The sequence below is a fragment of the Myotis daubentonii genome, chromosome 6, assembly GCF_963259705.1.
Source record: "Myotis daubentonii chromosome 6, mMyoDau2.1, whole genome shotgun sequence".
In the NCBI taxonomy this organism is placed as follows: Eukaryota; Metazoa; Chordata; class Mammalia; order Chiroptera; family Vespertilionidae; genus Myotis; species Myotis daubentonii.
Window position 1 is genome coordinate 38488172 of NC_081845.1, and position 24279 is coordinate 38512450.

A 24279-nucleotide genomic window follows, 5' to 3' on the forward strand; every position below is an offset into this window, starting at 1 on the left:
CAAGGAGATGTTTTGTCAAAGCATTTCTTATTTTAGGAATCACCATCTTTCAATATTTTTTTTAAAACCTAAGAATGTACACAATTCAAAAATTACATGTCACTTATAATCAAGTATGGATACAACGTCCCTGGCCATGTAAGACCTCACCACTATTTTAGGCTTGGCATCATCGATCCAGCAGGTAAAAATGAAGAGGATCTTATTTCTATTAGCTTGGGGTCTACCTAAGGCAAACATTTAAATTTAGATTTATGACCCACCAAGTCCACATACATACTCTGCATCCCATCCTATTCCTACATGTAATCATGTTAGTAATTTCTGATTCAAAAAAAAATATATTTATTGAGTGCCCCCTGATGTCAGGCACTGTCCTAGGCACGTAGGATGCATCAGTGACAAAACAAAGATCCCTGACCTCATAGGGCTTACATCTGAATAAACAGATAATAAGTAATACACCATAATAAATAAGGTATATAAGATAAGTGTTATGGAAAAAAGCAAAAGTAGAAAAGTGGACAAGGGTAAACAGGACTGGCAATGGGTGGACATGGTAGATGGACCCTTGAAGGAGGTGGGGCACCTGCCCGTCACATGCTGAGGGACAGGCTTGCCGGCAGAGGGGAAGCAGACGCGGAGGCCCTAAGGCAGGACTGTGCCTGACATGCTCAAGGAACAGCAGGCGGGGAGTGTGTGAGGGGAGAAGAGGAGGAGAGGTGGTCAGAGGGGCCGGGCCGGGTCGTGGAGGCTGGCAGATCATTTCCAGGTGATGAACGGAGGGGTGCGCTGAAGCCCGCCCAGGCTTTCTGAAGGGACTAAGAGTTGCAAAAAGATGTCAGCCTCTGAACCGAAACACAGGCCTTGTTTATGACTGCAGAGTCTGACACTTATAATACAACACGGCTTCTTTACCAGCAACTGACATGAGGGACAGCTTATCCATGCTGCTCTGCTCTACTCTAGTCTGTGATAAAATATGTTTTTAAAGCGGAAGGGGGGACGAGCTTCATATAGAAAAATACTGTTTTGCAAGCTTTTCCAAAGCAACTCAAGGTTTCCTTTTCTGCACTTGAACCAACAAACCAATGAAAACCGACAACAAAACCGCCTAGTCTACGCTTCCGACCAAGCTCCTTGCGTCCACACACTGAATTGTAAAGCCGAGGGAAACCTGAGGGATTGGCTAGGCTCACCTTCGTTTTTCAGATGAGAAAACTGAGAACCCAAAAGGTTAAGTGACTAGTGTGAGGTCACAGGGGAAGTTCAGGGAGAGCAGGACCGTACAGTGGGAAGACAGTAGGCTCTGCATTTCAGCAGATGTGGGCTCAAGCACAGGCTGTGTGACGAGCAGGCCACTCAACCTTTCCCTCACCTTCCTCCGTGGTCCCCACTTCTTGGGGATGTGGTGAGAATTAAATGACATGACCTAGTGACTTATCACACTAAAACCTAGACGTCAGTGTCGTTACTGTTCATGGAACTCCAGAATCCTGGCTGCTGGCCCAGGGTTCTCTGCACAGTGCAGGCTCCCTTAGAGGTCTTTACTACTGAGTTACAAGGCACACATTCTGTTTCGATCACAAAGAATCTTTAGCCTGTGCCTATATCTTAGCACTTGTTTCTTTCATCCATCCGCTCCTTGAATATTTATTCAGCACCCACGCCAGAGGGCCAGGTGCTGCTCCAGGTGCTGGTGGTCCAGTGGTGAACGAGAAGTCCCAGCCGCCATGGGCTCCTGTCCTGGAGGGGGAAACCCACCGCCCGAGAGGGGAAGGAGCTGCAGCCCCTTTATCTTCACCATCTACTAGGGCAGTGGTTCTCAACCTTCTGGCTCTCTAAATACAGCTCCTCATGTTGTGACCCAACCATAAAATTATTTTCGTTGCTACTTCATAACTGTAATGTTGCTACTGTTATGAATCATAATGTAAATATCTGATATGCAGGATGGTCTTAGGCGACCCCTGTGAAAGGGTCGTTCGACCACCAAAGGGGTCACGACCCACAGGTTGAGAACCGCGGTACTAGGGGGAGCTGGCCGCTACTACCACAGTGCAGGCTGCCTGGGGCTCTCTCCTGCTCCCGAAGGAGCGCCGCTATTCAGCTGAGCACCGGTGGCGATGATCCACGTCTCCCTGGCCAATCTCTGCAGCCCGTACTAACTTTGTATGGGCCGGCGTTACCATGCAGGAGCGGTTCCAGCTCACAGACACTTCTCTGCCGCCTGCTGTATACCAGATCCTGTTTTAGTCCCTCTGGCTACAATGAGAGAAAAGCCTCTTCACCTCTGAAGTTGCTCAGCCTAGTAGGGGAGACAGAAGCAGACCTGGGTAAAGAGAGACATGCCGTACAGACAAGTGCGGTGGTCCGAGCCAGGTCAGGGTGACGGAGAGAATGGGGGCGTCCTGAGAGGTTGGGAGTTGGTCGGGGAAAGATTCAGAGCGGAGGTGGGGCCTGGGAAGCATTTTGAAGGATTAACAGGAGGCAAAAAGGAGTTCTGAGAAGGAGGAACAAAAGCTTCGAGTCCCAGCCAGCCTCTTGTGTGTACAAATTGGATAGTCGAGCAGGCCCCTGCTGAGAAGGGCCCCGTACTGGCTTAATGTTTGCTGTTGCCATCTTGAAATTCTGAATAATTTTTTAACAAAGAGCTCCGCATTCTCATTTAGCACTAGGTCCAACAAATTCTACAGCAGGTCCTGCATGAGGCTCGGAACAACAGGATGGGTGGGTGTGGGGAAATGCAAGGAATTCCACATTGTTGGTGCATAGACTGTGGGGTGGGCTAGGCCAGGGAGGGTTGAGAGAAGGGCCTGGCTGGGGCCAGATCACAACAGGGCTGTACATGCAAGGAGGGGGGGCTTCATCCCCCAGACCAGGAGTCAGCAAACTACCACCAAATCTGGCCCACCCCCCATTGTGGTAGAGCCTGCAAGCTAAGAATGGTTTTCATATTTTTAAATGGTTGGGGGGGAAAAAACATGTTTTGTAACATGATCATTATATGAAATTCAAATTTCACTGGCCACAAATCAGTCTATGGTTGCTTTTCATAAGGGCAGAGATGAGCAGATGTACAGACTGTATGACCTACAAGGTCTAAAATATTTACTATTAGGCCCTTCACAGGAAAAGTTTGCCAACGTCTGTGCTAGGTCAGTGTTTCTCAAACTGTGTTCTCCAAAAGACAGATTCCATAGCCAAGTCGACTTGTGGAATGCTGGGTGGAATTAAAATTAAACGCTTTCTTTACCAGATGGGCTTTACCGACTCTCTGAAATGCCCATGTGTACTGCGAGTCTCCGAGGGGGAGAGAACGTGAGTGCACCTATTTCAGCACGGAGCTCTTTTTCCAAGGAAAAGCTATTAATATTTTGCTAGAATTTCCCTAGAACTCAGTTTGGCAAACACTCCTTTAGGCACAGGGGGCCCTCTGAAGGTTTTTTAGCAAGAAGATGACGCAATCTGATTTTTGTTTGCTTCCTGACCTCTGATCCCTGATGGCACACACAGAACATGATTTCTGTGGTCCGGTGAGATAAAGGGAGATGGCCCACAGCCATGTCTGGGTGGGAGCTTGGCTTCCTCAGGCTGTGCTGGCTGCTCCAAGGGCCGAGTGACCTTGTGTTGACCCACTTGCAGCCCCCGCAGAAGGTGAGGTGGAGCAAGACAGGAGGGCCGGAGACGAGGGACAAGGCCGGAGGTGATCAAGGCAGTGAGGCGGAGGTGGGACAGGAGAGCAGACCCAAGCAGTATTTAGAAAGCCCATTTAGGAGGCCCGGGAGGGGCTGGTGATGGCAAAGATGACCAGGATGGGTGAGAGGGTGCCGACGGCACTGAGGTCTCTGTCCGGCTTGGGTAACAGGGGAGCTGTCAGCAACACTGCCCTCTCCAGCCCAAAACCACAGAGCAATTAAACTGCTGGCCCAAGAAGACGGGCACACACATCTCTTCCCCTTTCATTTTCGTAAATTGGAAATGCCCAGCCTGTCACCACACCCCGAGCCCCGCCCGTGGCAGTGTCAGCTGCAAACAACTTCCCACCAAAGAGAGGGCCGCCACTCCATCTCCGTGAACACGGTTCCATTTACAATCACCCAGGAGAGGGTCCCTTCTCTACACAACAGGGCTGGAAACCAGCCCAGGGAGCCGCTGTGCGGATGACCCTGGCCGCAAGGCTAGAGCGCGTCAGCGTTTTTGTGGATGGGGCAATGTGCGCTTTTAAAGGGACAACGCCTTCTAGCTGCCATCGCTTCCTGAGTGCTGACACAGACCCAGGGGATGGTGGAAATGGTGAGGTGGGGCCGCTGCAAACAGGGTGGATAAGAGAACCGCAGCAAAGACGTGCTTTGGGGCAGCTTGGAGGCGCGAAGATGGCCTCGGTGCTGGGACAGGGTGCCTGCCGCCCACGGCACCTTCCGAGCACCACTGGGGTGCTGTGGCCGAGGGCCCGGGGGGGCCCAGGAGGGGAGGAGCTAAGCCATGAGGGAAGCACAGAAGACGAGGTGGTGGGTGACACAGCCACCTGTTCAGGCACCTTCACAAAGCCGTGAGTGGCTCGGTGAGCAGCAGGGCTCTCAGGGTGAGCTTCCAAGAGTTAAAAGCGTTACACGTGGCTGCGGCATTCGCGTTCAAAGTCACCCAACGAACGGCCATTTAGTAGCTCTTACACCAGCTCTGCCATCCTGTTCACAAGAAGTGACCCTGCTCCTCTCTGCATCTGCCTTCACTCCTAACCTTGATCCCATCCCCCTCACCCTGTCAAGGGCTTTGCTCCTGCGGCTACCACTCCCTTCTGATGAACTGGTCTGCTGGGCCCAGTGTGGAGCCTGTGAAAGTGGCTCAGGTGACTGTAATGTGGCCTGACACTGAGAAACATAAGGTGGGTGGTGTGTCTCCCTGGCTTAGACCCTGCCCTGGCTTTTCCCTGCAAGCAGCTTAGAGCGGGCCATCCCCCCAGCCTGGCCTGCGTGGCCTTTGGCCTCAGCTCCCGCATCCATAGCGGGACGGCTCTCCTGCACTACACATCACCGCGTGACACACACACACACACACACACACACACACACACACCCTGCACTGCCTGTCTTTTCTCTCCTTGATGCCACCTCTTCAGCTATGTCAGGGATCTCCGGAGACCCCAGGAACCAGACAGGAACATGAGCTGAGGGGCCAGGCGACATGGGGAACAGCAGATCACATCCGGGGCTAACAGGGTGGGCACACCCAGCTCCAGTCATTCTCTTGGGGGCTGCACAGAAAGGGGCCCCGGAGTGGCTAGACCATTAGATTTTTCACAAGAAGTCATACATCTGGACTCTCCCATGAGCTCTGCGTTTAGATGTTGATGACTACAAGGAAAGGCTGGTATGTGAAACCAGGAGGCGCCTCAGTGCGGCTCGCAGCCTTCGGCATCCATCCTCAATCCCTCCTCTGTGTGGCTGCTGCCAGCCCTCCACCAAGCCTTCAACTGGAGGAGGGCCAGTTCCGCCGGCCCCGGGCAAAGTGGTTTCCCGACTTTTCTGACCAGAGAGAGCAATAGTAAATGTATAACACGCTTGACTATGAATGTACTACATAGCAAATTTACAACAGGGCCCTGAGCACACAGGTATGTGGCTGGAAAAGTCTCCCGAAGCCGCACTCATCCCCTTACTGTCCGCAGTGCACCCTGACGTTTTCCATTACATGCTGGTCTACTTCATTTTTTTTTAATGCTTGGAGTGACCCACTAAATTGATTGTCACCCCACTGCTGTTCCTTGGTTTGAAAACTCTTAGCATGCCCTGGGCAGGGAATGATGCCAACTGGTGGCGCCACGCCTTAGAATGCCCCTCCGTCCCCAGATTTAGATACCTGCCAGCAGTTCTGCGACAGCAGGAAAAGCCCCATTCAACTTTTGCTTATATTTTCCCATGGGATCGGAGGGGTACTGCCAAAGACCCAAGCTCAGTGGACATCATATGAGTCTTAAAAATGCCTAATGAAATGAACAATTTCTTAAACTCTAATTTTAAAATCATTTATCCAATCTTGATAAACCCGTTCATTAGAAAATACTTGTCCTCCTATCCTTTTTCTACCAAGTAACAGTTTTTTGAAAACTATGATATTGAGGTATTCTTTATAAACACCCAGAAAAATATGTGAACAATATTTCTTACCCAGCTTTTGCATAATATTAACTAAGTCCTAATTAATGTAAAAAAAATCACATGGGGTTTGAAAATATGATAGAAAAATAGCTTTTGCGCGCAAATTCGAGAGACATGCCCGCCCCCAGGTGTAAAGATGGTCACTGGGCCTTACGCTCAGCGGGAGGCGGCGTCCTGTCTGGCAGAAGGGCCCCCTGGGAGGCCGCCCTGAATAAGCGCGCCCGGGCGCTACTTATCCTCCGCATCTTCACGGGGTCCACCGGGGGCTTCGGGAAGGAAAGGCCGGGGTCCCCTTCTGTGGTGGGAGATGCCGGAGCTTTCGGTTTCTGGAAAGAGAATGTTTAAACGACTGGCGTGAGTTTCTGTGTCTCATACCAGACTGGCACCTGGGGCTGGCCCTGCCCCTGCTGCTGCGCACAGGCGGGGCTTTCTGCCTGGCTGGTCCCCGCCCCGGGCTCTGCGTCTCATGGGCCATCTTACTCAATATGGTATATAGATAACTCTTGTTCATTGTCTTTGTCAAATACATTGTATGAATTACACTACTATCCTGCTTAGTGTTTTTAAAAAACAACAACAGTCTATCCATGCTAGCAGCCAGCTACCTGTGTGAGAGACTAAAACATCTGGGAGAGTATATTCAACATGCGTTGCAAATTTATGTGTTCAATTCAGTTCAGAAAACATGTATTGGGCACCTATATGTGTCAAAAACTATGTGGAATATAAAGATGACCATTACACATTTTGGACTCCACAAAAGTACTTTTTAATGATATAAAAAAAAATAAAAAAATATATTTTTACTTATTTCAGAGAGAGGAAAGGAGAGGGAGAGAGAGACTCATTGACTGTCTGCCTCCTCCAGGTCCCCTACTAGGGATCGAATCCGCAACCCAGGCATGTGTCTGACTGGGTGTGTGAACTGAACCATGACCTCCTGGTTCACACGTCGATGCTCAACCACTGAGCAGGCAATGATATAAAATTTTAGAAACTAATTTAAAGTCACAAAACATAAGAGCAAGAAGTTGTCTTGGACTTGTGACATAAACATGTCTTATTTTCCATATCACTAGGATTCTATGCTGATATCCTTAGAAAAGAAACATTACTGGCAAAATTCCAATTCCTTAAAGACTTTTAAAAATACCAGCACCAGGCACTGTGCTGCCCAGCGCATCCTCAGATCTAAGCTCCAGGTGGCAGTGGCCTCTGACCCAGGGCCAGAGCCCCATGGAAGCCTAAACTCCCACTTTCAGTGTTGCTGGTGGTCAGTCCTTCCTCCCTCCAACGTTAGCAGAATTACCTGTCTGTGAAAGAGCAATCTTATGGCAGTAGTGCTTTTGGGGTCTCTAATCAGAAATAATCAAGTTCAAGTTCCTCAAGTCACTTACATAAATATGTGAAATGAGTGACACTCAATCCCACAGGTTTGTCAATAAATATTTTTAAAATCCAGTGTGAACTTCAAGTCAGATAATTTGGAAAAATGGGTGAAGTCATCTACCATATATGACACATAATTTTAAACACATGTTTTTCTTATATACATTAAGAGAACAAAGGCATCTATACTAGAGTTCTCCCTCCAAGGAGTTACTTATTTCAATAATGATGACATTTTTCAAAATTTTTTTTCTTTTCCAATTACAGTTGACATTCAATATTTTTTTCATTCAATATTATTTTATATTAGTGTCAGGTGTACTCAAAATATTTGTTCATTTGCACCTGAAATCAGTTCATGAACCACATAAAAAACTAGTTATGACTTTAGAGACACATTCTTCTAAACACAGCTAGAAAACTGGTAAATAAAATAATTAGCATAGTATAGAGGAAGAGTAAATGACTTTGGAATCAAACTGATCTGGAGTGGAATCCACTCCCTAGCTGTGTGAACTTGGGCTGGCCATTGACTTCTCTAAACTTGCCCAGCTATCAAATGGAGACAGCAGTCCCCTTCTTGCAGGGACACTGACATAGACAATTCCTGTTACGGAGGCTCCAGACATGCTAGCTCCCTTCCCTATGTGAGCGACTCACTCATTATTTACCGAATTTGGCTCCAAGTTACTTTTAAGTCACAAAGCCAAGGCTCTAGTCTCTGACACAACTTTGCTCAGAAAAAAATCCTGAATTCAGAGGCATCTATTCTGAAGGAGACAACACTCATTTGTCTGTATAAATTCTGCTATATTTGTTTGATAAATAGTCACTTTACTTTTTATTCTCCCTAATGTATTGCAAAATATTCATTAGAATGTGACTTAGGCCATGAAACTAAGAGTAACAAAAAAGCTAAAAGCATATAAAACAGGAAAGTTAAGTGCTTTAGGTATTATTATGGAAGATAAGATGCATTAGGACAATCTCAATATTGAATGTAGATACAAAGTTTTCTTATCTCAAAACGTCTGTACTCTGCAGGTACCTTGAATATAAAGCAAAGACCAAGAAGTCTGCCAAATAATAATAATGCAGATAAATAAATGTTTGTTTTTGTTTTTTTACAGATGCCATAATTGTTCTAAAAATTTTGGACACTAAATAAAAGGTCTTATAAAGGGAAAAATGTTTTTGCAAAGCTAAGTTCTACCCAAAGCACAATAGCTGAATTACCTCTGATGGCAAGATAAAGCCCCTTCCCTGCTCCCTGATAGAAGGTGGGATTTTCCTAGCACAACGCTAGTCGGTGTTGGCATAATGACAAATTACTTTCAGTTTACTGTTGACCTTTACTAAATCATTTGTCTCATTTAAACATATACCTCACTGGTCTACTTAAAATACAAACTGATACATGTAAAGAATTTTTAAACTCGTCAGGGAAAACGACTAAAGAAACCATCAATTTCTATCATGTCAGGTTCTACAAAATGGTCTTCCACATTGCAGAGCAAAATGGTGTCTATAGAGCTAAACAGTAAAAATGTTTTCATACACGATTCGTGGCATTTCAGAATTCAGAGAAGGTTTCAAGTAACTTTCAGTCTTCACTGGAGAACCTTCCTCCCCGTGTTGTGTGTCATGACATGAACCAGGGACTTGAGTATAATCAGGGACACTGGAAAGTCAGAATTTAAGATTTCTTCTGGTGGATAAAACTGCTGCAGTCCATTGAAGACTGAGAGACTACTTTCACAGAACCACCTAATGAAAGAAGACAAAATTCCTAGAACATCTAAGGGATCTGGCTGGCTCGGCTCTCCTCCCAGCACTTGGGCCTTGACTGATTTCTGACCTGGATCCTTGGGATCACCAGTTGGGAACATGGGGTGTCCCCTGTTCTACATGAAGGCTGGGAATGGGAGTCTATGACATCCCACCCCAGAAAGTTGCTATGATTTAATTTGTAAAACAGCAACACACACACACACACACACACACACACACACACACACACACACCCCTCTTGGAAGTTAGAAAGCAAATATTAAAAATTCCCCCAAGCCCATGACGTCTGCATGTGGCACTCGGACATGATTTCTATTACCATGATTTCCTCTCGCAGGTACCCTGGGCTCTCTGTCTCTCCCAGCAGGTGGCTCACGGAGGTAATGCTACCACTCCTTTCAGACACAGTGAAAGACATTGTTTTGTCTTTGTCTGCTTTTTCTCACCCTGAATCTCCTCTAACCTTAAAGTATGGGCTTCTTAGTCCCCATCTTTTAAAAATATATTACATTTTGTTTTACTCACCAAATACTTGGAGTTTGGTTCCTATCTATCTATCTATCTATCTATCTATCTATCTATCTATCTATCTATAAAAGCCTAAGTGACCATTAAGACTGAACGACCGGAACAACCGGTCGACCAGTCGCTATGACGCACACTGATCACCGGGGGGCAGATGCTCAACACAGAAGCTCCTCCCTGGTGGTCAGTGCACTCCCACAGCCAACCTCCCATGGCCCCTTCCCCCAGCTGGTCAACCTCCCATCCCCCCTCAACCCCCGGCCAGCCAGCCCCAATGGGCCCCCATCACTGGCCAGGTTGAGGGACCCCACCCATGCATGAATTTGTGCACTGGGCCTCTAGTAAAATATACAAATTATGGCTCGAACTAACATGTGCTATGAGCAGTGAGGACAGCAGTGACCATGGGGAGGCGGTGTCTGAAAGGCTGGCAATGGTCTGTTTTCTTTGAGTGCTGCTTACCGAGTGTGCTGAGCTAGCGTACATTTATCAAGCTGTGCCCTTTGGATCTGTGTCTTTTCTGTATGTCAATAAAAAGTTTAATAAAAATACCTGGAACTTAAATAACAAGGCTTTGTAAGGTTGGGAGACACCGGGAGAATTCTGTTTTGACAGTGATAGTGAAGAAAGACACAATTCCCTATTTGTTCACATGGTCCCATGCCTTTTCCTACTTTCTACAATCAAAGCATGAGAGCAGCTGCCCCTGCGTCTCTAAATCTGAATACCAGCTAACCAGAGCTGCAGAATGAAACCGGGAATAGCTGCCACCACACAACAGCCTGGTCTCAGAGCTGTTGGGAAAGGTGGAGGGCTGCTAAGAAGGGACAAAGGTGTGCCTAGGCATTCCTACAGCGCAGGTCGATGTAAATGTTAAGGGAAGACTACGTTGCAAGGCTCTCCCCCTGTCTTAAAGGGTCACTCGTGCTAATGGGAACACTGGTGAGCCAGTCAGACCAGCCAACCGAGGCCTCAGTGGCTAGGACCGGGAGCATTCATTTTCCCATCACTCTCTGAAGCCCAGGTCATTTCTGAGTGCAGGCAGCCCACAGACAAACAGGGGGAGAAACAGAGAGAAGGAGGGCACGCGTGCAAGCGCAGAGTTGAGCTGATGTGTCAAATGTAGGAGCTGGAAAGAGTTGCTCTCTGGATCCCTCTTTCCTGTCTGAGTGCTGGTTGAGGAATTATTAAATAAGCCTGAGAAAGTGTCCTAGATCCAAATAGTGTGAAATTCAATTGGTTAGGACTTCGTAAATTCTTTGGGCAAGTTTATCCTCTATTAGATACCCTACCCCCACCTTCCTCCTTTATCCTGTCTTCTCTATCCCCCTCTCCATCCTCCCACTCTTATTTCCCCTTTCTCCTCCCTTTGTCAAAGGGCAGGTAGTATGAGGCCCCACTTTCAGAGTTTCTCGACTGGGAGCTCCAAACTTTATTGTTCAAAATGAATTATACTTAAGACCCTTACATAATCCACTATTAACAAAATTATTTCAAACTAAAGGAGTTACGTAACTTAACATGGAGATTTCTTAGCCCATTTTCACTTTGCACCTAGCACCCAACCATTCTACAGGAAAGAAATTTAATGTCAATGACCTTCAACAGAGGCAATGCCAACATTATCTCTGTCTGACACCAAATCCCACAGTCTCAGAATGGTACCAGTTTGACAAGGACCAGGTTCAGTCTAGAAATACAAATTTTTATGAAAGAGTAGGGGAAGGGATGGAGCGAATCCCAAAAAACTACAGCAATATTGAAGACGACTGATAGGAGTCAAATGACAGAATTATACAATAGAGAGCCGTTCTACACAGGTAGACCCATTGGACTGCCCAGGTGAGGTCCTCTTACTGTAGTTGGCTCAAAACCCAGTAGTACCCAAGGTTGTAGGTGCAAGAAGCCATATGTCAATAATGACTGGCAAAATATTTATTGCATACCAGTTCACACATACTATTTTTGAATCTTACTTTCGTCATCTGCAATATAAAAACAAATATAATCTTCCTCACAAAGGCATTTTGATGAGTACTTTAAGACTGTGATACATTTTGAGACAATTGGTAATTTGGACATGGACTATACATTAAATTATATTACTGAGTAATGTTAATTTTCTGAGACGCAAGGATAGCACTGTGGTTATACAGGAGACTATCCTTGTTCATAAGAGATGCACACACATTTTTATGGGTAAAGTCTTACAATGTCTGAAACTTACTTTCAAACAGTCCACCAAAACCACACACACACATGCACACACATATACAGTGACAAAAACTGAGAAGCAGCTTGAGTGACACTCCAATTCCATAAAAGTCTGAGGAGTTGGTGTCGCTGGTACTTGCAGTAGCAGGGGCATAGGGAGGGGTACCTAAAATCAGAAGGATTGGCTGCAGGTCTGTGCAACCCTTTCCCAGCTCTACATAATCAGGCTACAGAACCCAGGAGTAGATGGGAGGTTTGTTCTCTCAAGACGGTAAAACAGCAGCTCTGAATCAGGCTAATCGGGCACAGTTGATGACCAGGGTACTTTGTGTAAGCATAGATATTAATGGAACATTTAAACACTGAATGTCAGGCATTCCTATCTTCTTCTTCTACCTGATTCCTGGAAGTTAGAACCAACCTTTGTCCTCCAGGCAAGAGCCTAGAAGATACTTGTACAGAAAATTAACTAGCCCTCAAAGAAAGCCCTAAAGATACTGCCATTGGGAGTTTCATAAACAACACAGCCCAGCCAGATCCCTCCCCTCTAAATGTAGCTGTGGGGCCCAGCCGGTGTGGCTCAGTGGTTGAGTGTCGACCTATGAACCAAGAGGTCACGGTTTGATTCCCAGTCAGGGCACATGCCTGGGTTGCAGGATCGATCCCCAGTGTGGGGCGTGCAGAAGGCAGCTGATCAATGATTCTCTCCATCAGTTATGTTTCTATCTCTCCCTCTCCCTTCCTCTCTCCAAAATCAATAAAAATATATTTTAAAAATAATAAATGTGGGTGTGGGTAGGTATAACCTATGTGTTGACCAACACATTCTACATGCTTCCACTCTCAAATAAGGGCAGCCAAGCAAGCAGCAGGAGTTTTCTGAGGGGAGCTCTAATATGAAAAACAAACCCAAACAAACAGAAAATGCATCAAAACACAGAGAAAAGACCATGTGAAGACATGGGGGGAAAGACAGCCATTCACAAGTCAGCAAAAAGTCCTTAGAAGTAACCGACCCAGCTGTCACCTTGATATCAGACTTCTAATCTTCAGAACTGTGAGAAAATAAATTTCTGTTGTTTAAGCCACACACACACACACACACACACACACACACACACACACACGCAAGCAACAGAAATTTTAAAGGGAGAAGAAAACAACTGAAAAATCAAAACTATCATTAATACATGCAGTTGAGAAGCTACAACTATGAAACAAGAACTGAACACTGTATTTTTTAAACGATAATTTAAAGGGGGGGAAGCTTTTGGAAAATTAAAAATATGATAGCAGAAATGAAAAGAACTCAATAAAATGACTAGAAGATAACATCTTTTCTAAAAAAAATAGACGAGAAACAGAAAAGAGGAAATAAGAAAATTAAAGTGCCAATCCAGAGGATCCCACATCCAAACAATGAATTCCAGAAAGAGTAAACAGGACATAAAAGAGGGGAAGACATATCAAAATAGTTCAAGGGCACTTCCCAGAGCTGATTCCTCATTGAAGTGCCCAGCAGGATGGATAAAAATGGACTAAAGCAAAGGCCCATTATCATAAAATTTCAGAACACTGGGAACAAAGGGAAATCCCACATACTTCCAGAGAGAGAGAGGAAAAAAACTCAGCAATTGAGGTCTCAAATAATTCCCTTCCCATACACCCCTTCTCAGGAAGTTATTGGAGGGAGTGCTCACCAAATAACAGTGAATCAAGAAAGAGGAGGACTTTGGATACAGGAAACAGGACCTCCAGCTTAAGAGGGAGAAGCCAGCTGTGCTCCAAATGACCAGGGCAAGGGGTCCAGGACGGAGGGTGGAAAATTCTCCAAGGAGATGAATCAACAGAATACCTAATGTGCCTGAATATATGAAGGAGATTTAAAGCACTGGGGAAGAGTTTGGGGTTGAAATAGTAATAATACAAAACAAAACAAAACAAAACAAAACAAAACAAAACAAAACAAAAAAGCAAGGTAATTATTAATCCCAGGGAAAACAAAAAGTGGTGCAGGGAAGAAGAAGTGATCATCATCAATCATTCCTAGTTCAAGGCTCCTCTGTAAACAGGGTTAATATAATCAGAGGAAAGGGCTCTAGCCAAAATTATGCTATATCTACACTGGGAGTAGCAGTGGGGACAGAAAGGGTGAATGTGTTGTGGGGAGGTGTGGGAGGATAGACAAGAGTTAAGACTTCATCTTCCTTAATGGGAAGTCATTAGATAATTTCTCGAGCTCCTAAGTCAGAGAGCAGCAAGACCCTGTGCTATTTAGAAATTTGGATGAAAAACAAAACAAAATAAAACAAGAAAATGTGCCAAAAGAGCTTAAAGTGAGAGCCACTGAGGAGGGGAGAATGAAGAAGAAGGGGACAGGAGACTACTGGAGTTGTTTTGGTAGCAAATATTTGACTCTTTATGTCCATGTTTTTATTTTTATATAACTATTACAAATAAAATGATATATTTGCATAAGTTTTTTGAATTAAAAAATACTGTGAAACATTTGGTTTACCAGGTTACTCTATTTCTAAAATTTCTTATTATTAAACTGTAGATAAATAAAAATGTTTTATTAGATACTAACCATTATATTTGAAAAAGTATAAAAGAATTTGTTTTCATATTAAATTATTAGTGCATTAGGTCTATGTACTAATACTCTACTAAGTATTTTTGACCAATTCCATTTCACAACTCTTGTGATATGGAGTACTCACAAGCTCTAGCGGGCTGAGACGTGCACTGGAAATGGGCCTGGAATCAGATGACTCAAAATTGGATGCATGGAGGCTAGCACAGGAGATGGAACAGAAATATTAGTTTGTGAAGAATCATTTCTTCTATTTCTAGTTTATATTAGTTAACTCTAGCCCAAAACTAAAGCATTCAATGCAAAAGTCTTGAGATATTTTAACAAATCATAGTACTTAAAACATTTTATTCATAAGTCTTTTCATTGCGTTGAGGAGAATTAAAAATACTGAATAATGAAAATAAATGCATATGATGATTTTTAAAAGCATTGTTCATATTGCTTTATAAAACAGACATGACAACCACTATTAACATTGCAAGCCAACTTCATGGAGCCAAGGCCTAAAATTATCTTTGAGAATCCTGAACAGATACAAGAGATATAATTGGTATAATTGGCAGAAGTCAGAGGGAACATGTCATCTCATGGCTTACATATCTGGATGTACAGGAAAGAGAAATGTCATATACCTGAAGCAGGAAGGGGGTCTATTTTCTGGTGTCCTTGAAGAGGCAGGTCCAAATAGTTTTCTTTGGTCTTCCTGTGGCGTGAATGGTCTTTGGGTCCCAACTGTTCTTAATGCATTTCGTGCTTCACTTATGATTTCTGCGCTGGTCTTCTGCTTGGCCGCTAAAGATCGATAAAACGGATCCCGCTTCTCTAACTTTTGATCATTTGGAGACAGCATCTTTCCTTTCGAAGTAAAACCTTCTTCAGCTAGAAACCACACCCTACAAATACACAGCACAACATGGCAGCTATTTTCATCCAGTAGTTTAGAAAGGAGGGCTTAAACCCATCCATAGATGCTTAAATCATCCCTCTATATTAAACGTGAAAAATGATACATACATTTAAATTAAAAATCTACCAGGTAGTTACAGTTAGAAGATCAGGATGGGAGAAGAGCTTTCAAAGATATAGGTTAATAGACACAGTTTTGCCCACAGGAATATATGTGATTGGGGAAAGGGATATGCCGGGAAGAGACCCAGAATGAAAGCTAAGCCTGGAGAGAAAGAGGACAAGTCATGAAAGAAGATGGACTAAAAAGAGAAAATGAGCCTGGCCAGCATGGCACAGTGGTTGAGCGTCGACCTCTGAACCAGGAGGTCATGGTTTGATTCCCTGTCGGGGCACACACCCGGGTTGCCGGCTCAATCCCCAGTAGGGAGAGAGCAGGAGGAAGCCGATCAATGATTCTCTCTCATCATTGATGTTTCAATCTCTCTCTCCCTCTTCCTTCCTCTCTGAAATCAATAAAAATATATATATTTAAAAAAAAGAGAGAGAAAGCGAAAAAATGATCTATCCTCTACCAGCCCCCCGAAATACTGGAGGGTTCTGTTAAAATTTTAAACTAAATTTTCCTTTTCTTTCCTACTGCTCTCCACACAAAATGCTAGCATTAAGATTAAATTTAGATAGATAGGGTCTATTTCCAAACTACATTTACTTTTATAAATATAATTTGTAAACTCAGAGAAAGGTTCAACCCCACATTTGTCCATACCTTTGAATGGATTGATCCAAATCACTTTCAGTGTGAGACAGTATTCTAGATTAATAAAAGCCAAATATCAGTTTCAAACTACCCCTTCTCAGGCCACCTAACCTCAGTTAAAGAGTTAAAGTCATACACAAGGGCTTTGAGAATGAAGATTCTTCTTTTTTTTGTTTTATTTAATCCTCACCTGAGGATATTTTTCCATTACTTTTACTTTTTTTTTTAAGAGAAAGTGGAAGGGAAAAAGGGATGGGGGGAGGGAAGGAGAGAGAGAGAAGAGAGAGAGAGAGAGGGAATCAGTGATGTAAGAGAGAGACATCAATTGGTTGCCTCCTGCACACTCCCCAACAGAGACCAGGGGTTGACCCTGCAACGCAGGTACATGCCCTTGACCAGGAATCGAACCTGAGACCCTTCAGTGTGCAGGATGACTCTCTGACCACTAAACCACACAGGCCAGGGCCAGGTTTGTTTGTTTTTGCAAGGGGCATTACAATAAGAAATTACACCACTCAGTAAGAGAAGCTTCAGTACAATAAACAAGTTTCTTCCAGAATCCAAATCAGGTGTGCGACTCTCTTGGCCCCACATGTCACCAATAAGTCTGGCAACATCCAAAGGTGATCTGACAAACCTAATAAAGATGAAAGGTCTTTGGATAAATAATAATGAACTATCATTCCTGACTAAGGTTCTCGCTGGCTGTACTAGGTTGCACTGAAAACTATACTCTTTCATACAGCAATGATGCAGAACATTTACTCAAGTCACATTCTAGGAAGTCTGTAAATTATTTGGGCATACAGGAGTTTAGGCTGACCAAATAGTGTTGGAAACAATGCAAATAATACTTAAAATTTTTCTGTCTCTAAATTTTTTACCACAAATTCTACCACAACTTTCTCACCTTTCTTCTTTCTTCCCTCCTAAATCTCATTTTAACTGTATACTGTGAAGAGCTGTTTTAATAATGTAAGGTCTGTACAGTTAACCAGCTATTATGTTAATATTAATATATTATTAACCAAATCAAACATGAAAATCTTCAATGACAGTGAACTGAGTTAGAAGTAAATTTGGGGGGCGGGGAGGAGATTTTTTCCTTTATTTGTTAAATTAAAAATTCTTATCATAGATGGTTTTTGCCAACTTAAAATAAACCCAATTACTCAGAGTTAAAAAAAACTTGCCTCTTTTACAAGTATTTCACAATAATACCACAGAAATTTTAACTTTACAAAAGTTTTCCTGAGAAATGGAACAAATCCATTCAGCTAGAACTGATTAACTGTTTCCTATGTGCAAAGCCCTCTGCTTGGATCTCTGGGAACACAGATGGGAATAAATACTATCTTCACTCTCGGGCAAGAAGGACCACTAATGCTAGTTAAACATTTATTTTAATACCAAGCACTATGCTAAGTACTCTTGAGTACAACATCTCATGTAATCCCCACAACACTTCTGTGAGGTGGATAGAGTCTTAAGCAATAGAAAAAAAAAAGCTATGACATATGCCCAGAGATGATATTCAAGCTACAATCCGCTAGGTGGGGTAGTAGGAGGTGGGGGCATCAGAGGCCTTGGGCTGCAGCTGTTTACACACCACCGTAGAGACATGCCATTATTTTCACAACTGGAGTGGCCTTCTTGGTGGTTAGCAGCTGAATATCAGCCCTATTTGTATTCAAATGATTTTAATACAAAGTAGAAACCGATGGGGCAATTAAAAAAACAACACACCATGTGATTACAAAAGAGGAGGGGGCTTCTGATTGGGAGAAGGTGGCAGGTAGGCTTCTTGGAGGAGGTGATGCTTGATCTGGGTTCTGGGATCATGGGCTGATTTTGAGCAAGTGGCACTGGCTGGCATTGGGGCTGGAGTAGAGAAGGAATTTCTAAGTCAGTGAGTGAGCCAAGGCAGAGTGCCAGGGACGTATGGGTGTGTGATGAATGAGGAGCAGCTCTGGAAATGAAGACTGGAGTGGGACCAGACAGGGAACTCAATGGCAGGTCAAGAAATTAATAAAAACTGATGAGAAAATTAAAAGATTTTGAGGCCGAAACCGGTTTGGCTCAGTGGATAGAGCGTCAGCCTGCGGACTGAGGGGTCCCGGGTTCGATTCCGGTCAAGGGCATGTACCTGGGTTGCGGGCATATCCCCAGTGGGGGATGTGCGGGAGGCAGCTGATCGATGTTTCTCTCTCATCGATGTTTCTAACTATCTCTCTCCCTTCCTCTCTGTAAAAAATCAATAAAATATATTTAAAAAAAAAAGATTTTGAGGTATGATGTGATCTGGCAGGGATTGGCAGGATGGAAGAAGGGAAAAATTAGGAGGGACAAAATCAGCAAACCTTAGAGGCCCTCATGGAAACGTTCCTCCCACCCTCCCAGCCTCAGGTAGGTGCCTGTCCTCCATACTCCACAAGGTCCCCAGTTGTCTCTGTCAGCACACCCTCCCACTGTGCCTCCATAACTGGTGTTGTCCCACCAGACGCAGCCCCAGCTCTGCGTGTGAGGCACAGCTGAAGGTCAACAATTGCATATAACTGCTGGATTCCATTTTCAAAATGTGTTTTATTCCTTTTTAGAGAGAAAGGAAGGGAGACGGGGAGAGAGAGGGAAACATTGATGAGAGAGAGAAACATCGATCAGCTGCCTCCTGACACGCACTCTGACCCGGGACTGGGCCTGCAACTTGGGCATGTGCCCTGATCGGGAATCAAACTGGCAACCAAACTGGCAACCTTTTGGTGCATAGGATGATGCTCAACCAACTGAGCCACACCAGCCAGGACTGGACTCCATTTTCAAATACAGACCTGAGCTAGGAAATACCCAGACGGAGGCTGCCTGGCTTCCTTAATTGGAGACATTTGTTACAGTAGATTAGAAAAGCATGTTGGACTTCATTTCAAATGGCATCTGATTCTTGGTGCCATGTGGTCACATGAGAACAATTGTAACTTTGAGTCACTGGGCATGAAGAAAGACTTGATAAATGTTGTGATCAGTGGATGAGGTATTGAAAGTCCTAAATACAGGAGTGAAGGTGACATAGAGGTAACAAGAGAAATGAGAACTAGCGAGGAGCACCAAGAGCAGAACATCCAACAGGATTTGGCATCTAAGGAGACAGGAAAGGGCAGAGGTGATACCAGGTATGCAACCTAGGGAGCAGGAGGGCAAGGGGACCTTTTAAAAGAAAACAGGAGAGTAGACTCTGAAGGGGAAGAAGAAAGCAGCTAAGTTCTGTCTTGCATCACTGTCCTGAGTTTATGGTGTCCACAGAACCACTAGAAGATGAATACCATCAGTGGTAGGAAATTCTAAACTGGAGACGGTTTTAAACAAAGTATTTCTTATTGGTTGGTACAAAAATTTCGAGTCATTATTTATAAGTTTATAGCTAATGATGAAGACCTGTCTTCACCTTTGTGCCAGCAGACACCTGAATCAGAGCCTTCTTGCTAAATGCAATACTGCAACTATCAAGATGCTCGCAACGGGGGAAAGACTGGCCATTTCCATACTATTTTCCCTGCAAATCAAATCATCAGGACCTTTACCTGATTCTGAATTACCTTTGTGTTAATATGAGCATCCAAAGAGGCAGTGGCTCAGGGCTCAGATGCTGGAGTAAGGGTTCAAATACTCAGACAATTCGCAGCTATATCACTTAGGGCAGGGATCCCAACATCTCTAAGCCTCAGTTTCCTGGTCTGTAACATATGTGTAGTAATAGTAATTGCCTCATAGAATTATTTTGATAATTAAGTGACATCACTCACGTAAAGCGCTTTAGCATGGTGCCCTCAGAAAACATTTACTACTGTCCAAGCGCCATGCGGTAAAAAATACAGCAAGAATGTCTCCCTGAATAAAAACAATACACTGCAAAAGAAAAGGAATGGCATTTGTTCAGAGTTTTCATATATTTTTATAAAATTTAAGTTTAAATAAGGGGTGTTTTCCTCTATGAACAAAGAGTCTTTGTTAAATATTTTATTTAATGTCAACTATGCTAAATCAACAACTAATCAGAACATCATAAATTCACAAAACGGGATACAAATAAGAGTGGTACTTGCTTTTCTACCAAGTAAAGTAATTCCAAATCAGGGAGAGATGGAAGGGCTGCTGTGACAGTGGTGGGAATGAATGATGGAAGGCATGATGTGAACATTTTAATGTATATTGTTACACCTACACTTATTTATCGAGGCTCTGTCTGTTGCATAGAAGAGCCCAGGTACAGTTTGTGCGACCTTAACTGGGTCCCGGTCTGCCCAGACAAAGCCCTTTAGTCTACCCTACTCTGGTTCAGCAAACATTAATGAGTGTCTGTGAAGTACGTACCACGCACTCGGCTAATGCTCAGTGTATAGATGTAAAGACAGCGAGGCCCAGCCGAGCGAGGAGGCACCGCACCCTCGGGGCCTCTCTTCCCGCCCCACCCCTCCATCAGGGAACAGAAAGGAGGACAGCAGGAGGGGGTTCCCGGTGAACCCGCGGAGCCTCACCTCTCGCGCGGAGAGCGGCCCCCCTCACCCCCACAATGCCCCCTCCTCCACTGGTCCAGGGGGGGCAGCATCTTCACCCTGCGCGTCTGCCCCACCGGCCGCCCAACGTCTCCATGGCAACCGTACACAAACTACCTACCCGGGGCGCCCGCTGCCGAGCCGGGTCACTGCTGGGCAATCCCGAGGAGCGGGCCAGGGAAGGAGTTGGGAGTGGGCGCGGGAAAGGGGGCTTCTGGCCGGACCGCAGCACCTGCGATTAGCGCGGGAGCAGTCACAGCTGCGGGGCTTCAGTTCATCTTCCCGTTTTCCCCGGGGCGGCGCGGCGGCGATGGAGAAGGCGGGGCGGGCGGGGCGGGGCCAAACCCGGCGGGTGGAGTGGCGAGAGGCGAGGGGTGGCCCCGAGGTCCCCTCCCAATAACGCTGGCGCAGAAATGCGGAGGCGTGGGAGGAGCCTGGGTCAGGCTGCAGGCCGGGAGGGCGAGGATCCCTTGATGGGAGGGAGGGAGTGAGGGCTCCGCGTGGCCGAACCCGGCGGGAAAGCGTCTACTTTTACAACTTACGGAACCACCTGTGTCGAGCCCCGATGAGATTTCAGCGCCTCTATAAATAACAAGTAGGACTGCCGCCTGCGGAGTGTTTAGGGGTTAGAGGATTTACTCCTTCGGATTGCGGCACTGTATTAGGTCGAACTAGTGGCGTAACCTCTCAATCTGTAAATGGGGGGGAATAGTAGGTCCTAGCCAGGTCCTGTGGTGGTGAAGACTGGTGAGAAAATCGATTTAAAACGTTATGCAATGGACGAGATGTTAACCGTGGCAATGAACGAAATGTTAAACTGTTGCTATGATTGAGCCCGTGCATTTGGATAGCACTTTAGGATTACAAGGGATATTAACACTAAATATTATCTTTTTGAGCATCCCTGCCACTCTGCGCTAGCCAGCTTGGCATCCCCATTCACTAGAGACAAAATAGGGGCCCCAGGTCTAGTGAGCGACAACCTAGATTCAGTTCTAGGCCTCCCGTGGGCAATCATTTTGTTTTACTGCATCAAAACACTTGATCGGCAAAAAGAACCCCACATATTTTTCTGGTTTAATTCTGTTCTCTCCTATTAGACCACTCAGCAACACTTAACAGTGTTAAATACAAGTGAGACCATAATCACTCCCCATTCAGGTTTGCACCACACTTTACACATATGGGAATTTTTCAGCTCAAGTGTTGTTGTCAACATTGGGAAAATGCCACATCCCTTGGTGCTAAGTATATGGTAAAGAATAATTAAATTGAAGATATTTTTGAGCACATATTAAGTGTTAAGGCATTGTGCTAGGTGGTAAATGATACTAACCTGCACTAAAGGAATGTCAGTCGTCTTCAGAGTACCCAACAGGATTTCAAACATAGCAGACAATAAACATTTATTAGTTGATTGGAAATTTGAGGGCCTAAAACAAAGTATTTGGTTTCTTCAGCGTTGAAATCTTTTATCCCGTGACTGAACATGAATAATCAAGTCCCTTTTACTGACCATTAGACTCCATTGTGCAAAGGGACCTTTGCCCATTGAATATAAAACCATAGTATTTTGAATTCACAACTTGTGTGATCAAAAAACAATTTCATTTTTGTCTCTCACTATCATTTTAAAATATATTCAGTGTTGTTATCTTCCCCTGCCCCTGGATGGAATGTTGGGCTGAGTTTTTGTATTTTCTGCTCATTTTTAGGAAACTGATAGTCCTATATAGGAACTACGTTTCAACCAAAATTATAATGTTGGGTACAAGACATAAACAAATGCAGCAAACTTCACTTGGCAGTGAGGCTTCTCTGCTGCCCCAGGATCCCAGCTGCAGGTGTGTAACTGACTTTCCCAGCAGTAACTGACTTTTCCCACCACTGCCCCCTCACTAGAGGCTACTTAGGACCCACCTGCCCTGGAGGATGGGGAGTGGGGAGAGGGGAAGGCAGGAGCACGCCTCCCTGGAGTTGATTGCCTTTGACCTTGCTGTGCCTGGCCTATGGTTACAGCAACTCATGTGGGTCTTCCCTGGGCCCTTCGGAAGTTTCCCATTAATGAGGACCTTCCCGCCCGGGGCTCTTTGGGTGGGTGCAGCACTATTCCACAGTTGCTTACAACTCCTTCCCTGCCCTAGAAATTCAGGGTTCACTGCAGCCCCTTTAAATGGGTTTCAAGATGACCCTCATCTTGTCCAAGGGAAACCCCACACATCTCTTGCCCCAGTGACTCTGAGACTGCAGGCCCATCCCCATGCAGCCTCCTCCAGGCTGTCACATGGAGCTTTAGTTTTCCCAGGAGTGAGTCAGGCTCCAATCCTCTGGACCACCCAACTGCAGTCTCTGGCAGGCCCCCCTGGGCAACCCCTCTCACGGGGTTTGAGATGAATGGGGTGGCATCCCCGCACTCCTCTCCAAAGCAATGTCCTTACACATTCTCCCACTTTGCTCTGACTCCTTGTTTTTAGCCTCAACCTGGACCCTCGGGTCCAGGGAGTCTATGTTTCTTTGTAACTTGCTCTGTGGAGACTTTGCCTCACCTTCGCTTTGGAACGGAGGATTATACAATCACCACTGCAACCGAAACTTCAGCTTCAACACCTGTTGTGCAGCCGGTTACTAACTATGCTCTTGCACCCTAAGATCTTGGTCTGGAATAGACCTCGTAAGCACACTATTAGAACCCGAAGCTAGCCAGCTCAGTGGCCAGGAAATGTCTGCCAGGCAAGTTAGAACAACTGAAAGAATGGCAAGGACAGAATCATAGGAAGCAATTATTTAAAGCAATGAAGCTGCCCGGTTTACTACATGGAAGGACACATTATGGGAAAATACGAGGCTATCGTAGTAGCGGCCTATTATATTGACCCTGCTATTCCTCCATGGTTACCTAATGGGTATTTAACAGACTTTGACATAGTTAAACTTGTAAGTGGAATTATCTTAGAAACAAAATTGCTGACAATTTTTATACCTTAGAGAGATTAAAGAGGAAAACAAAACAATTGTAAATATGACATTTATAAAGCACTACCTAATTTCTAAATTGCTTTCATTTGGAGCATTTCATTTTTATTGCTTTGTTTGGAGTTTATAATAAGCCTGAAACATAGTTAGTTCAGGGACTATTTTCCCAATTTGAGAGTGGTGAAAACAGGGTCAGAGAGGATTAGTGATCTGCCCACAGCCACACAGGTAGGAAAGTGGTATTTTTGGTGCCCAAGTCCAGTGTGCCCTCTGCTATTGTACACGTGTCACTACAGTTTCTCAGGCTGAGGCCTCTCATTCGCAGCATTGAGAGGTACTTCGTGGGCTGTGGAGCCTGTTAGGGAATTCTCTTCATTTTCTCCCAGACTGATCTCCGTAGGTCCTGTGTGGGCTACA

At 44.9% G+C, this 24279-nt stretch overlaps 1 protein-coding gene across 1 annotated transcript in view; it reads right to left on the reverse strand.

Annotated features, from left to right (window-relative positions):
• The window catches only part of ARMC2 (armadillo repeat containing 2), a 92568-nt gene extending 71388 nt beyond the window's left edge, over positions 1–21180 (reverse strand). Inside the window, exons 1-4 of the mRNA XM_059700768.1 lie at positions 21011–21180; positions 15309–15569; positions 14801–14873; positions 6313–6484 (exon numbers count right to left, since the gene is read on the reverse strand). Of these exons, the coding sequence (XP_059556751.1) occupies positions 6313–6484; positions 14801–14873; positions 15309–15526 (463 nt within the window). The 5' untranslated portion in view covers positions 15527–15569; positions 21011–21180. The remainder of the gene's footprint in view (positions 1–6312; positions 6485–14800; positions 14874–15308; positions 15570–21010) is intronic.
• Between the last annotated feature and the right edge of the window lie 3099 nt (positions 21181–24279).